Consider the following 15,366-nt stretch of genomic DNA (forward strand, 5'->3'; position numbering starts at 1 on the left):
TTTTTAAAAGATTTTTTTCCCAGTATGGCTAGAAGTTGTAATGTGTCTTTTGTGCATCTATTATACTTGAGTGGAAGGCATGCTAAAATGCCTGCTAGTACGTTGGTAAAGAATTCACAAAACTAATGCTGACAATTACTGTAATGGGACTTTTTAGTTTAAATTGTTTATAACTAAACAGCAGGAGCAGATTGTTGTGTAGTGTCCTTTAAAAAGTAAATCCAAGGCATGTGTTATGTAACATGTTGAAAATTGGAGCTGGGTGCACGTTCGCTTGAAATATCTGAAAATAATTTTTATTGAATGTGGTTACTTAAAACTAGTGTGTGCCTAAAAACTATACATCAGACAGTAATTGTTTATCTGTAAGTTTACAGGCTTGTCTTTTATCTACTCTTAGCGGTGTGTGTTTGGTCTCGGTATGCTTTCTCTTTTATAAAGAGAAGCTTTGCAGCAAAAACTCAGTTCAAACCTCTGGTCTTTGGCTGTAGTGAAAATCAGAGCTGTAAGTGAGCAGACTCGCAACTGATCTATGCTGTTTTCATAGGCTCTTGAAGCAATAGGCTGTTGGATTTTGATCCCGCCCAGAATACTTGAGTTTTTCTCTGCAAGGATATATAATAGCGGTAAGTTCTAGAAGCAGGCATTTCTTTTTGCCTTTTCCCTTTAGCATAATGTACAGTTTGCCTTTTCACAAAAGAGATGTACCAGCTTTTTTTATTCTTCAACAGGTTTTGCCTGCCCATCTAAGAAACAAAGGCAATGGAGACTGAACAACAGGAAGAGACCTTTACCAACACAGAGACAAATGGTAAGTTTTTTAAAGCACTATTTCTTTTTAGAAATAACCTCTTTAAATGTCAATGTTTCTAAATATTTCGTAATGCTTTAACTGTATCAAATATTTGTATCAACAGGAGTTTTGCATTCTGCATTAAATCATTTCATTTTTAATTAGACTGTATCGTTACACATGCTTTTGAAGCATCAATGTATAATCTTTCTGTTGGCATGTTTTAGACATGGAATAAGTAGCTGAAAGTTATGACTAAGGATTTGGAAATATTTCATAGGTGAACATTCAGTGCTTGTGTGCAGAGTGTGAATACCTACAAATACCATCAGGCATATACATTAATTGCATTTTGTTTATTGCAATTTTTACATGCAGGAGTATAAATGTGAAATGTCTCTAGAGAGCTTAATGAAAAACTTCTTTGGCATAATTAGTGAGAAAGTAAAGGCATTAGTATCATCAATTCATGCGTTTTTTCCAAACAGTATTTGAAGTGCTACTTTACTATTATTCCACCAGTATTGGACAAACTACATGTGAGCTTTTTGCCTGAAAGGTTTTTCCCAATTGTATATTATAAATAAATACTAAGTGCACCTCTTTAAACAGCGCATCATGAATTTCTCACTGGCTGTGTGCATCATTCTTACTTAAACCATAGTTCATAGATTTTTAAATGGATTTTCAGTAGTTAATTGATGCGTAAGCTGATGAAGTAGAGACCTGTTTCTGTGCTTTGGATGCTCAGAGTAGGCATCAATAATTAGTGTTGGGCTAATAGGAAAGAATGTGTTGAGAATACAGAGCATAAATTTGGCATGCATTCCATTTTATTATAACTTAGAAAGTTAAACAAATGTTTGTGTTTCCCCCCTATGGACCTCTCTACAGGCAAACGTCCTGCAGAAGATATGGAGGAAGAGCAGGCCTTCAAGAGATCTCGGAACACTGATGAGATGGTTGAATTGCGCATCCTGCTTCAGAGCAAAGTATGCTTTCTCGTTTTTACTGGTTTTGCTTATAGCATTGCTCAAGACGGTGGTGACAAAGCGTATGTTTGGATTATATGTTTAGAAAGAATATGTACTTTATTTAATACGAGGTAGTTTATTAGGAACAATTTTAAGTGTCTGTGAATGGTAGCAAAAGTGTATTGCAATGGAATTACCTTCAGTGATTGTTTTACGGGGTAAGTCCCTATGGATCAATATAGTTACTTTTGAAAGATGTACCTGCTGAAAAAATAAAGAAATAGAAATCATAAGGTGTTCTTACATTTGAGTAGAAGATTGTTATTTTGAGGGGAATGGGTGTGTATTAGTCTCTGGAAAGGAAGCAGTTTAGAGAATGATCAGCTAGTGATTGTAAATTAAAAATCACAGCTAAGAGAGAACTTCCTTGGGATTTTAGTAACTCTCTGAAACACATCTACTAAACTTGTTTAAATGTAACAACAGGAAGAAATGTGGGAGTAATGCTTGAGGGATTGCAGGAGTTTTGTCAACAAGCGTAAATAGTTACAGTAAAGTTACTATGTACTGCTTCCTCTGGTGTTTCCATTTGTTACAGATGATTTGTACTTGTTGAAGTATCTCAGTTTTTGTCTTGGCATGGGGGAATGTCACATTAACTCTGCATGGCATTTCTGACCAGTAGTCTAGTTACATGGGGTGCCGTGAAATGTGTGGCATGCTGTTTGCATCATATATGATCTGTGTAGCAAAACCAATACTTTCGCATGTAATCCTTGAAATAATCTGGTAAAAATACAGTTTTGCAATTACTTTTCTTAACTGTCTGCCAGTTTATTCCTGTTGATGTTAGAGACTTGAAGTTAGTGGCTGTTAACATTGGCTTTAACCTTTTTCAGAATATACTGGTCTGAGAAGTCAGTTAAGTTACAGAGGTATAAACCAAAATTAGCACTTGGAAGTTATCAAGAAATGTTAAGTAGAGTTTGCAAACGTAATCCTTTAAAAAAAAAATAAGGAAAAAAAATAGTTGATCAAATAAGTTAGGGAAGTCATTGACCTACATTACATTCATATAGTATATTTTTTTTGAGTGCTATAGTTGATGAGATTGCTTTAACACAGGCAGACTTGCCTAGAGACTTCCATTTGGAATTGAAATACTAGCTGCAAAACTGAATATCCTTACCGTTGCTAAGTCCAGTGGTAAGAGTTGTTGGTCATTCTTTTCCATGGACAAACTGTATCAGTTTGTTTCAATTTTATTTGAACCTTTCAAAAGCAGTGCCCACCTGCCCCCACCCACCAGGCCAAGAGGGTAATGCAAAAATAAATTTACCATTCTTAGTCTTGAGTTCAAAAACATAGTCTGTGCTGTGTTGGCATAACATAACTTCTGAAAACTATTTTCCAGAATGCTGGAGCAGTGATTGGAAAAGGTGGCAAAAATATTAAGGCACTTCGTACAGACGTGAGTATATATGAGTTTGAACTAATTTAACACCAATTCTTTCAGAGCACTACCTCCAAAGCTTGTTTGCGTGCATTTCTAGAAGTGGGAGCAATTCAACCCTAGACATCAATAGTCTAGTTACAAGCCATTTGTAATGATTGTTAGAGTAGATAACTTAGTTCTTCAGTTTCTTTTTTAATTAAAACCCAGCTTGACGCATGTGGGAGGAGAGGTTTATATTAAATCTCTTCACTTTTGAATAAGATTCCACTAAATTACACACTTCAAGTGAGTTAACATCCTAATTAGAAATATTGACAAAGCTTAAAACCTCTAATTGTACCATTTCCCATATGTGTGAATCAATTATAGTACTACTGAAACCATTGCAGGTGGCTGGCTTAACCCAGTGACAGAGGAATTCTTTAACTTCCTTTAAAAAAGCAAACAAACAAAGTGGTCCATCTGTTCTTTAACAGCTTGCACGTGAAGCACAAAAGCATTAATGCTAAGGTTGCTTGATTTAAATATGGGTATAGGACAGTAAAGGAACATTCTATTCTGTTACTTGGAAGCATTTTTTAATGGTCATGACTTACTCGCCTATTCGCATTTTACAGTGGGTTGACTCTTGTGATTAGACACATGCTCAGCGTTAATGTTGTGTATTTATAAAACTTGGCAACGCTTCTTAAATTCCATTTGTTTACACTCCTGTACTTAACATCAGCTACAATTTCAACAGTTTTTCCGATCAAGACTCTGTTCAACACAAGATTTGGCAATATATCATTACAAATCAGTTCCAACTAAGTTCATAAACTACCGCAACTAGAATTGAGGTTTAAGTCAAAACGGTCAGGAATCATACATATGCTCACTAACTTTGGCAGCTAGTTGTATTTTTTTTTCAGGGTTTTTTTGGTGATTTTTTTTTTTTTTTTTTTTTAAGTAAATCAATACGTCACCTAAGTCCAGATAATTTAGATTGGTCTGGAAAACTAACTTTCCCGATTTGCCCAAGGTTCTAGTAATACCGATCTCGACAGGTTCTGTGTCTACCCTCATGAGCCAGCCTGCTACTGAAACATATGTTAAAAGTAAAAAGTAGCTTAGTCAGATCAAGTGACTCATTTTTAAGGTCCATACTGTTAAGCCACAGTCGGTGTAGCAATCCGTTATTGTATTAGTCTTCAGAGCAACGTAAGCTTGTTTCATTAATTGAGAGTAATGAGTATAGTTTGTATTAAATTAAAATTTATTGCTTTTCCCCCTTTTCCCTCTCCTTGTTTTTTTGGCCATATATCTCCGTTACCCATGTACTGGATCGACTTGCCCCTGCGTTGCCCACCATGACGTTGGCCCATCCGCCCCTGAACGCCCATGTGAAAACCCTGGTTGGCTATGCCCAAAAATGTTCTCGTTGCCAAACGGGTACCATACTTGACAACTTCCGATTGAATACCCATGCCCAATGCCAACATCCACGAACGCCAATGACCAATGCAGTACAATGCCAGTGTTTCAGTCCCAGACAGCAGTGGCCCCGAGCGGTATGTCCCAACAGTTTATGCCTCACTGCCTGATTAGAAAGAGAGAAATGTATTTTATTACCTGCCTTTGATATAATTAAATAGTATCCCCTTATAGACGGTGTATTGTTTTTTTTTCAAGTTTTCTGTCTTATTTTCCCCATTAAGTCTTTTTGTCACTGAACTTTTACGTGAGTTGCCCACCCAAACGATCCACTAATTTTATTTCAATGGAAGGAGCACAGCTTCAAGTGTTGCATATTTGCTGCATTGTAAATCAAATTGTTTCAAAGTAGTCTCTCGCTCTGTCTTTGTGGCCCACCTTGCTCCCCTCAACATTGCCTGTTCATAATTATTTCTGATGAAGTGCTAACTCTGGTTCACTTTCCTTCACTTCTCATTTGTTCTGTCTTTTTTTTGTCTTGCATTTGTATTTGTTTTCTTGGAGGGCCCATTAGTAACCTGATTTCTAACTGGTCTCATAACCTTACTGCAGATACAATGTTCACCACTTGCATATCCCCACTTTTTCTATGAGAAGGTGTGCCGGTTCTACCCATGTAATAGCGAGGGTATCCTAAATTAGTGGTGGCGGGGAACATGAATATTCACTTCTGCTTTCAATTCTGCGTCAATTTCTTGCCCACTTAATCTGAGCCCTTCCAAAAGCCCATTCTGTCTTTCTTTCTCTCTCTCTGCAAGACCTACCTAATCTTAAATCTATCATGCATATATATTGGGCATAAACAAAGATGCATGTGTTTTGAATTGAGCAAACAGGTTTACTTTAAATGGGGAATATTGACTGTAAGCTCTTCGGTGTAGTAAATCTTGCTAGAATTTTGTTTATGATGATGAAAAAGATTTACTTCTACTTCTTCTTTTCCACCTTCTCCATATCGTCTGGCATTATGGCCTCCAACAGCATCTTGAGTATAAGTGCAGATATAGAGACAATTGGAGAAATCTTGAAGAAGATTATCCCTACTTTAGAAGAGGTATGTCTCTTAACATTTGTTTCTTTTTAGAGGTAAAAGATTCGCTTTGAAACAAGATGGTTCTGCATGATTTGCTGCTTTTTAAGTACAGTAAATTAGAAAATAAAAACCAAAAACCTTTTAAAGAAAGGTTATGGCTGTCAAAATACATTTTGGTATTTTTTTGGTAGAGGACAGAGTCAGTCACTATTTATTAAATGAACATTTCAAACAGCCTCCCCCTTTCAAAATACTTGCCTCCTGACTTGTTTCATTCCCATTTTGAAGTAATTTTAACTTGTATCCTGCATTGACTTTGTAAATAAGAATGTTGCACTGTTTGATATCTTCTTACATCTTTGTGGAAAGTTGTGCAATGTAATGTAGTAAACAAAACCGATTTGACATCAGTTTATGTTGAGGTGAGGTGCTTAAATAGTTGTGATCCTATCCAAGGAAATACGGGATTACAATTCAGCAATAAATCAAGTCATACCGTTGTGTTTGGAGAAAAAACTTGAGAAAACCATGAATATTTTGAATTTTTATGCAACTAATTTTTCTTTTTCTTGTATGCATCTTTCTTCCAGTATCAACACTACAAAGGCAGCGACTTTGACTGTGAATTAAGACTTCTCATTCACCAAAGTTTGGCAGGAGGCATTATTGGTGTCAAGGGTGCTAAAATTAAAGAACTCAGAGAGGTACTTGTTTGCTGTTCTTCTGAGATTTGGGGTCTGTTCAATAAAGAACTTAGTGGTTTGTGTTCATAAGGGGCAAACGTCAGTATCTTCTGTGCAGTAATGCCTTCAGAATCTACTGCATATGTGATTTTGGTGTTGTGTGATGGATCTGTGTGTTGCAACTTTCTTGCAAAACCTCAGCAGCAAAGTTGTCATTGGTGACAGAGTCTAGGATTTCTTGTTGAGCTTCTAAGCCATATTTGTGGAAGAGTAGAAAAGGATTTTTTTTTTTTTTTTTAATTAAAATGGCACTTATAACTCCTGGGATGAACTGCTGTATAGTCTAGGTTTATTCTTGTTGTTGGACGTGCAAAATGGTTTAGGGTCAACACATCTCCACAAACTCTTATGATGATAATTCAATAGATGTCTTGAGTTTTAGAGTAAACATTTTTATATATTTTTTTTTAATTCTGCCTCCTAGAAGACCATTGTTTTGTTTCAGTGAAGTAATGAGATGTTTAAAAGCTAATCGTCTGTATGAACTTAAAACACCTCTGTTCTGTCCTTTCTTGGCATTGTGTCAGAGGCAATTTCGGGTCAGCTCAGGTATAAGCTGATACCTGTTTGCATGGGTTGAGAAAGGCAAGATAACTAGACATAATCCTAGCAACATCGCTGTCTTGCATCCAAAGCATGTTGTCTTGACATGTGAAGGTTAATACAACCTGTAAGGTTGGAATGTACGTGTGGTCCTTTTGCTAGTATTTAATTAAATGATGGTGTAAATGAGCCATAATTGAAAGAGGAGAAAACAGCACTTTTTTCCTCCTCATACAAAACTATGTCAGCACAGATCTTAATTTAAAAAAAAAAAAAGTAACCCTAAAATGAAATTTGTTGTGAGAACTGAGAAGCAAGTGTGCGCTTAAAATGGCTAGGAAGTTAATTGTCTTTTGGATTGTTTCTTTTAAAATGTTTTAATGAGTTTATAAAGTTGTTTACAATACTTATATTAGGCAATCTTGGATTTTCTTTTTTTTCAACAGAACACTCAGACCACCATCAAGCTCTTCCAAGAGTGTTGTCCTCATTCTACTGACAGAGTGGTCCTTATTGGTGGAAAACCTGATAGAGTCGTTGAATGTATCAAGATTATATTGGATCTTATCTCTGAGGTAATGTTTATTGAACTACTTTATTCTTTCTTTGTCATTCATGAATGTTAGGGATCATTTTAAAATGGCATCTTTCAGTTTCTATTTTGAATTCAGTTACCTTCTACTTTCCCAGTAACAAAGAGATTGTTACCACGTTTTGAAACTGTTTCCGTTTTCTAGAATTGGGGTGCACGTTATGGGAGTGGGAAGCAATTTTTGGTACCATTGGGCCATTATTCATGCTTTGCATGTCATTAAGATGCAAAAATTGAAGAGGAAGGGAGGCAAAATTCATTTGCTGCTGATAAGTAACAGCAGTTTCTCTATCGTAGTTAAGTTCACAGGAAACACATCACCATCTCCAACTTTCTTACCAGTATTGTGAAATCAAGAACATGTTCCAAATGCATACATTCATATTTATACATTTAATATATTAATTAAATATGCCAATTGCGATTGTCCTAATTGGGTTGGGGGGATTGTTTTTTTGTTTTGTTTTTTTTTGTTTTAGTCTCCAATTAAAGGACGGGCTCAGCCTTACGATCCCAATTTCTATGATGAAACATATGACTATGGTGGCTTCACGATGATGTTTGATGATAGAAGGGGACGTCCGGTAGGCTTTCCGATGCGTGGAAGAGGCGGTTTTGATCGAATGCCCCCTGGTCGTGGTGGACGACCTATGCCTCCATCGAGAAGAGATTATGATGATATGAGTCCTCGCAGAGGACCTCCACCACCTCCACCAGGTCGTGGTGGTAGAGGCGGCAGCAGAGCTCGTAATCTTCCTCTTCCTCCTCCACCACCTCCTCGTGGCGGGTGAGTTGTTGAATAAATGCATTATAGAAAACTCAAGTTGTGTTCTATCTCCTGAATTATGTTAATCTTTCCAGTGTTTTTTCCACAGTTCCATGTTCATAGTGATGTATTAGTGAGTGTGTATTAGACCAGAGTATTTTGAAAAAATTTAATTAATTGCCGCAGTGTAGTAATCTGCCAGGACTCTAGTCAGTAGTTCTGAAACTTTTAGGTTATTGAGTACTTAGCTAGGGTAGTTTGAAATTAAGTTGTGTGTGAACCATGTGAATGTAAATATTTAAGTTAGAATAGATGAACTAGTTTATAATGCAATTCACGTGCTGCTGCTTTTTTTATTTTAGAGATCTTATGTCCTATGACCGAAGGGGCAGACCGGGAGACCGTTACGATGGCATGGTATGAGTTTAAAATTTGCAATGTTCTGTTTCGTGAAGCACAGTTATTGTGCTGACTCTCTGAAGATACTGTTGCTGAACACATGCATTTAAGTGTGGGACATGCATGGTTCTGATGATACAACCAAACTGTTTTGTTCATACAAATGGTCCCTCCTGTGGAGGAATGTTTGGGGTGTAACTGGTATCTGAGACATGATGGTGTTTTTTTTCTTCCCTCCCTACCATCAAAAATGATACAGAAAGTTTGTGTTCTATCCTGCAGGTTTTCTTGCACTGACTGTCTTGTAGATTATTTTTTTTGTAATCAGGATGACACAAATAGGAATTGGTAGGCTTTTCAGACAAAGAAAATGTATCAGAACAATGTTCTCTGAAATTCTTTGATTCGTACAAGCATTTTTGACACTAATGTTGGAAAACATGAGTGTAGATAGAATAATACAGATTATAGAATACTGTCTACGAAGAGCTCTAAGTTGATCTGGAAAGTGATTGCTCTCTTGAGTCAGTTCTTGTCTGTTTGCTGGTTTCTGTATCTGCAGAAGATCCACTGTAATTCCAAATGTTTTGGAGCTGGGGCCACTGCTAAGTTGAATCCTAAATTAAATTATGTACATTCAACCATATTAATGCTAATAATTAATACTAATGCTGAGGGAGGAAATCTCTTATGGAAGCTCAAAAAAAAGGCTTAAAGTTATTCTTCCATGTTTTATTCTGAAATGTGACTTTCCAGCAGTCATCTGCTGTTGCACTAGATTCTTCCTTCCTGTGAGGAGAAATCATGCGTGTCTAGGAAGTAAATCTCTATAATAACAATCTTCTCTTCTCCTCTGGCTTTGGTTGGCACCTTCTTTAAGATGACAGGTGAGACAAGATTTATTTTTTTTTTTTCCTCCTTTTAAATGAATGGAAGAGAAAGGAGTGGAGAAGAGCTATGAAATGGGCTACCTAAATGGGCTTTAAAAAATTCCTCCTTTTTGGGAGTAAGAGTTACTGGAAGTACGTATTGCAAGAATGTCACATGCTTACTAGAAATATTAAAAGGAAAGGTTTGCACACAGTTACAAAAAAAAGTTACCTGTTCCACTCTACATGTTAATAAACATGAAGAATTGAGAAGTACACTCCAGGATTCCTTTGCTTGTATTTATGTTTTCAAAGCTCAGTTTTTGCGTTTTTATATTTGCAACTAATAAAGCTGGTGCTAGAGCATATAAACTGAGCAGCGTGCCCTTCTTTGGGTATCTGGTTGAGCACAGTCTTGCTTAGCTTGAACTCTTGGACAGTAGTGTGTTCTATTTTTATTACATTCCAGCTAGAATAGAAAATCCATTTTGACTTCTCTTAGCCTGACTTTTGCTTTCTTGACATGAGTTTCTACAAGGAAGTGGAATCATGTCTCTTCATTTTTTTGTTCCAAAAAGCAATTTTATTTCCTCTTCACAGTGCAGCTGGTCATGGTTTTGGCTCCTTCATGACTGCATGTCATAGCCTGCTTACATTGAGGACTGCTTCCCAACAAAGATTGTATTTAGTTTTTAGTTTTAGTTAACCATGATCCTAGTATCCTAAAATAGTGTAAGCACATGGGAAGTCTTCACATGGATTGTGAGGCTGAATGTGAAATAATCCTGTTGGCCAGCTTGGGTCAAGTGCTCAGGTCTCGCTTATCCTCATCCCTGGACCTGACAAGCTCAAAAATACTTGAGACCTTGAAACCCGCACACTATAGCTGGCTACAAAGTAAATATTTTCACAAATTCAGACACTAGAGTCTTCTAAAAGTGCAGTCTTCCCAAGTATTAGAAAATAGTCCCATGTCACTAAAACCAGGACAGTCACCCACTTAAGAAGATGCTTGTCTGTTAGCCTGGCTTACAGTTGTAGTTTAATTATGCACTGCTGTCAAAAGAGTTCATTTGGTTTATACCTGGTGAGGCCCCATCTTGAGTACTGTGTTCAGTTTTGGGCCGCTCACTACAAAAAAAGGCATTGAGGTGCTGGAGCATGTCCAGAGAAGGGCTACAAAGCTGGTGAGGGGTCTAGAGCACAAGTCTTAGGAGGAGTGGCTGAGGGAAGTGGGATTGTTTAGCCTGGAGAAAAGGAGGCTGAGAGGAGATCTTACGGCTCCCTACCACTACCTGAAAGGAGGTTGTAGTGAGGTGGGAGTCAGTCTGTTCTCCCAAGTAACAAGCAATAGGACAAGAGGAAATGGCCTCTAATGGCCCTAAACCAGGGGAGGTTTAGACTGGATGTTGGGAAAAATTTCTTCTTTGAATGGGTTGTCAAGCATTGGAACAGGCTGCTGAGGGAAGTGGTGGAATTGCCATCTCTGGAGGTACTTAAAAGACAGGTAGACATGGTGCGTAGGGGCATGGTTTGATGGTGATTTTGGCAGTGGTAGGCTGATGGTTGGACTTCATGGTCTTAAAGGTCCCTTCCAACCTAAACAATTTTATATCTATAATCTTCATTCTGAAGCTTTTTGCTGAAGGACAGGCTTGTATTTTTTCTCTGTTAACAGAGCTGTATATTTCAGTGTGTAACTACTCCAAACCAAATGCCTGAGGACCATAAGGGCTGTTTGGACAGTTGAAGGAACCTGAATGTATTTACAGTATTTCTTTTTTAATACTTTCATCCTCAGGGGTCTTTCGGATACATAAATGCACAGATACCAGTAGGAGGGGTGGAAAATAAAGTGGACAAGCATATAAAGTCATCTTATCCCTTCACCTCTTTTTTAATTAACTGAATACTAAAATTATCAAAGTACTGAAAATTTTAAAATATGAAATAATAGATACTTAGAATGTCTTCTTTTAAGTGGACTGTCTCTTCAGACTTCTGTGTCTTTGGACTTGTAATGTGCTTTTGCTCCTTCAAATGCTTCCTGGTTCTTGGTATCCTTTTAAACTTATATATGTATGTGTACATACACGTCTTGACATATGAACATTTGAATAAAGGCACATACACTTAAAAAAATACAAAATGTTCTTCATGTTTGAGAAACGTGACATTAAGAAGCATGTAAAAAATCAGTAAAGGCAGAACATATGACAACTCTTCTATTTATCCATGCAGATGCTGGAAGAAAGTAACAAAATTTCACTCTCCTAGGCCACCATAGAGAAAATTAGAATAAAATAATTTGACATCAGCTAGGACTGCATGAGTTTTCTTTCATTAGATCTAAAAGTTAAGCTCTTTGCCTTATCCAGCCAGTGTGTCATCTGGTTTCTATTCTAGTACCAGTAGTCACTAGCACAAATGAATCTGTAGAGTATAATATTCTGTTACATACGTTAAAATATCATATTTGAGAAGCTGGTTTTAGAGTGCACAAATGAACATCAATTGCTGAAATTGTAGAATTCTGAAAGAAAGAAATGCTATATATCACGTTTTAAAAATGTAATTAAGTTTCTAATAGAGTTAGGCAGTAGATTGTTGGTCTTGTTATTTGCCATATGAGGTATATGGAAATGAATTGGTAGAACATGAGAAGTAATGTCCTTCCTGCTTGGCCTGATGTTGGTATAATCACTGACAGTTACTTCTTTCAATCTTGTTAAACCTTCATCTTCTAAAGCATGGCAGAAATAAAAGATTCTTTTAAGGCATGGCAGAAATAGAAGATTTTTATATATAATAGCACTAGAAGGTGTTCTAAAAGGGAGAAGAAAAAAGTTTGCTCAAGCTTTGCTCTGCTATTAGCCATGTGGCCTTTGTTAGAGGAAAAATCTGTTTGTACCACAGAAAGAGGGGGAAAAAGTGAGTGTGACCACTTTCAGTTCCCTCAAAGTGAAACTAAAAGGGATGAGTCCCAGAAGTGGTCTAAATCACATACTTTTAAGTCTTTGTTGTAGTCTAAGTGTTTTTCTGTACTTGTACATGTTGTATTTGCTTGCCACGTTACCTATAAGTCTGCATGACATGTACTTAATTTAGATTTCTTTCCTTTTTACCTCCTATTATGTTGTGTCTGGAAGATGATGCAGTGTCATGTGGATGCCTGTGACGACATGCAGCCACCAGAGCTGGTAAGTGTACTCAACCTTTTTTTGAAAACTGCTTTATTGAACAGGTTAAGTGATAACAGGAATTTCTTGATCTTCTGTGTAGTCAGTGGCAACTTGAGCCTATTGAAAATTATAAATCTGTCCTTCTGACTGAGAATTTATTGTCAGTCTTAACAGTGTGTCCTGTGCAGGGAGCTAATGTTAATAAAAATGTGGAAGTATGAACTACTACTTTTTGCCTCTTTTACACGCCATTTTCGTGTTGTAAATAGTGACTTTCTCCATAACTGCACTGTAGGTGTATGCATATTTAGAATATATATTTTGTATTAACTTCATAACATTGTGTTTCCTTATATTCCAAACAGCGAATATAGAAAGCAGCTTCTTACTTAAATTTGTGGATAAACTATTATGCTTTACTTATCAGTGTATTTCAAAATATATCATTTGATCAGATAGGTTTTGGGAAGTGAAGTTATGGGGTACGTCAGGTTTTGGTGCTCCCTAGAAGATGGCAACATGCTGCCAAATAGTAAACATCAGTTATTAGCTTACATAAACACAGCAAATGTAATTGCTTAACTCATTTGCTGGCAAGTTCATTTGCTGTCCTGTAGTCTCGGAAGACAAATGATCAAAGAAAGGATTGTTCCTTAAAACAGACTAGCCTAAAAAGGTATCCTGGGGCAAATATCAGCAGAAATATGTCTGTGTGTATGCAGTGTGCTGCTCTGATCAGCCGCTGAATTGAGTCCTAGGCAGAGTCCTTCATTCTCTTGTATTTTGGACTCCACTACAAGCTCTATGTTGTACGGCAATCTGTATTGCTAAGTAATGTGACTGCACAATACGGGTTACTTAGAGACAGAGGATAAGCTCAACTCTTTGGTCTGAGCAGCTTCCGTTTTGATCTTCTAAAAAGGGAGCAGTAAATAGTATTTTGGGAAAAGTTGCATTACAACTTCTGCAAACAGGTAGTTGTGGTTGGTTGAACTTGGCTGGCTGCCAGGTGCTCACCCAGCCGCTGTCTCACTCCCCTTCCTCAGCAGGATGAGGGGAGAATATGGAAAAACTTGTGGCTTAAGATAAGGACAGGGAGATCGCTTATTAATTACCATCATGGGCAAAACAGAGTTGACTTGGGGAACATTAGTTTATTGCCACTTAAAAATAGAGTAACATGGTGAGAAACAAAGAGGAAAACTAAAATGACCTTTCCCCCACCCTTCATTTCTTCTCAGGCTCAACGTAACTCCTTTATTATGTACTGTTATGCTTCCTATGCCATGAATGCTGCAGGGGGGTTGGGGAATGGTAGGTTGCAGGCAATTCATCAGACACTTTCTGTCCTCATGCTGTTCCCCTACTCCAGTGTGGGATTCCTCCCATGGGGTGCAGTCATTCATGAATGGCGCTAATGGGGGTGTTTCCAAGGGACTACAGTTCTTCAAGAACTACTCCATTGTGGGTCCTCTTCATGGGGTACAGTCCTTCAGGAACAAACTGCTCCAGTGTGGGTCCTGCCAGGCACACCTGCGACCTTCATGGGCTCTTCCACAGGCTGCAGCTTCCTTCAGCACCTGTCTACCTGCTCCCAGCGTGGATCTCTCCATGGGCTGCTGGAGAACCTCCATTCCAGCACCTGGAGCACCTCTTCCCCCTCTTTCAATGTGGTGTCTGCAGGGTTATTTTTCTCACTTTTTTTCCCCTCACTCGTTTCTCACAACTGGTGCTCACTGGGGTTTTTTAACCCTTTCTTAAATGTTATCACAGAGGTATCACAGGGCTTTGCCAATGGTCTCAGCTTTAGGCAGCAGTGGGTCCATTTTGGTGTTGGCTAGAACTGGCTGGCTTTGTCTGGCACAGGTGCAGCCCTTGGCCTTTTCTCACAGAGGCCACTCCAGCAGTCTCTGAGAAGTTGAATTTTGGAGAACTGTGCATATTTATTCTCTGCTTCTGTATGAAAGTATTAAAATGGGGTCTTGTAAACCTAGAGGGCATTAGATTAAATGAAGCACTGGTTGTCAAATACTGGTCTACAAATGATAAAAATAAAAGGAGGCCAGGAGTGCTCATTGCAGTGATTTGGAATTGGTGTATGGTGGTTTTAGCAGAACAGAAGTAACTGATGTCATGATTATCTATTCTAAGATACAAAGTATTGTAGTCTGAATCGAGAGACAAGTTACAGAGCTACTCTTAAGAGCTTTCCTTTTTTTTCCTGAAGGAATAGTTAAAGCAGGATTGACAGTCTCTGGGTAAACTTTTTGTCCCAAAACTAGAGACTTGAGCCTCTCCTGAGCTGTGCTGGTAGCATTAGTAAGGCTGTACTCAGATCTTTTCATTTGAATGTTAGTTTAGTCCACGGAGGGGTAGGTCAGCATCAAGAGCTATCTACCAGCAGCTGAATTTGTGAGACTGCTTGGTAAACTGCTATCACTGGGTCAGTTACGTCATTTTATGCCGTACTCCTAGAGATTTTGACAGGGCAGGATAAGAGGTTAGTGAAATCTCTCCCCCCCCCCCCCCCCCTCTTTTTTTTC

General features: G+C 37.9%; 1 protein-coding gene across 1 annotated transcript in view; it reads left to right on the top strand.

The window, feature by feature from the left end:
• The first annotated feature begins 545 nt into the window (after nucleotides 1-545).
• Nucleotides 546-15,366, top strand: part of HNRNPK (heterogeneous nuclear ribonucleoprotein K) — a 17,944-nt gene continuing 3,123 nt past the window's right edge. The window contains exons 1-11 of the mRNA XM_009890492.1: nucleotides 546-626; nucleotides 732-811; nucleotides 1,688-1,785; nucleotides 3,182-3,238; nucleotides 4,730-4,773; nucleotides 5,678-5,750; nucleotides 6,320-6,433; nucleotides 7,462-7,590; nucleotides 8,087-8,394; nucleotides 8,736-8,790; nucleotides 12,791-12,841. Coding sequence (XP_009888794.1) covers nucleotides 763-811; nucleotides 1,688-1,785; nucleotides 3,182-3,238; nucleotides 4,730-4,773; nucleotides 5,678-5,750; nucleotides 6,320-6,433; nucleotides 7,462-7,590; nucleotides 8,087-8,394; nucleotides 8,736-8,790; nucleotides 12,791-12,841 — 978 coding nt within the window. The 5' untranslated portion in view covers nucleotides 546-626; nucleotides 732-762. The remainder of the gene's footprint in view (nucleotides 627-731; nucleotides 812-1,687; nucleotides 1,786-3,181; nucleotides 3,239-4,729; nucleotides 4,774-5,677; nucleotides 5,751-6,319; nucleotides 6,434-7,461; nucleotides 7,591-8,086; nucleotides 8,395-8,735; nucleotides 8,791-12,790; nucleotides 12,842-15,366) is intronic.

The sequence above is a fragment of the Charadrius vociferus genome, unplaced genomic scaffold (assembly GCF_000708025.1).
Source record: "Charadrius vociferus isolate BGI_N301 unplaced genomic scaffold, ASM70802v2 scaffold418, whole genome shotgun sequence".
NCBI classification, from domain to species: Eukaryota; Metazoa; Chordata; class Aves; order Charadriiformes; family Charadriidae; genus Charadrius; species Charadrius vociferus.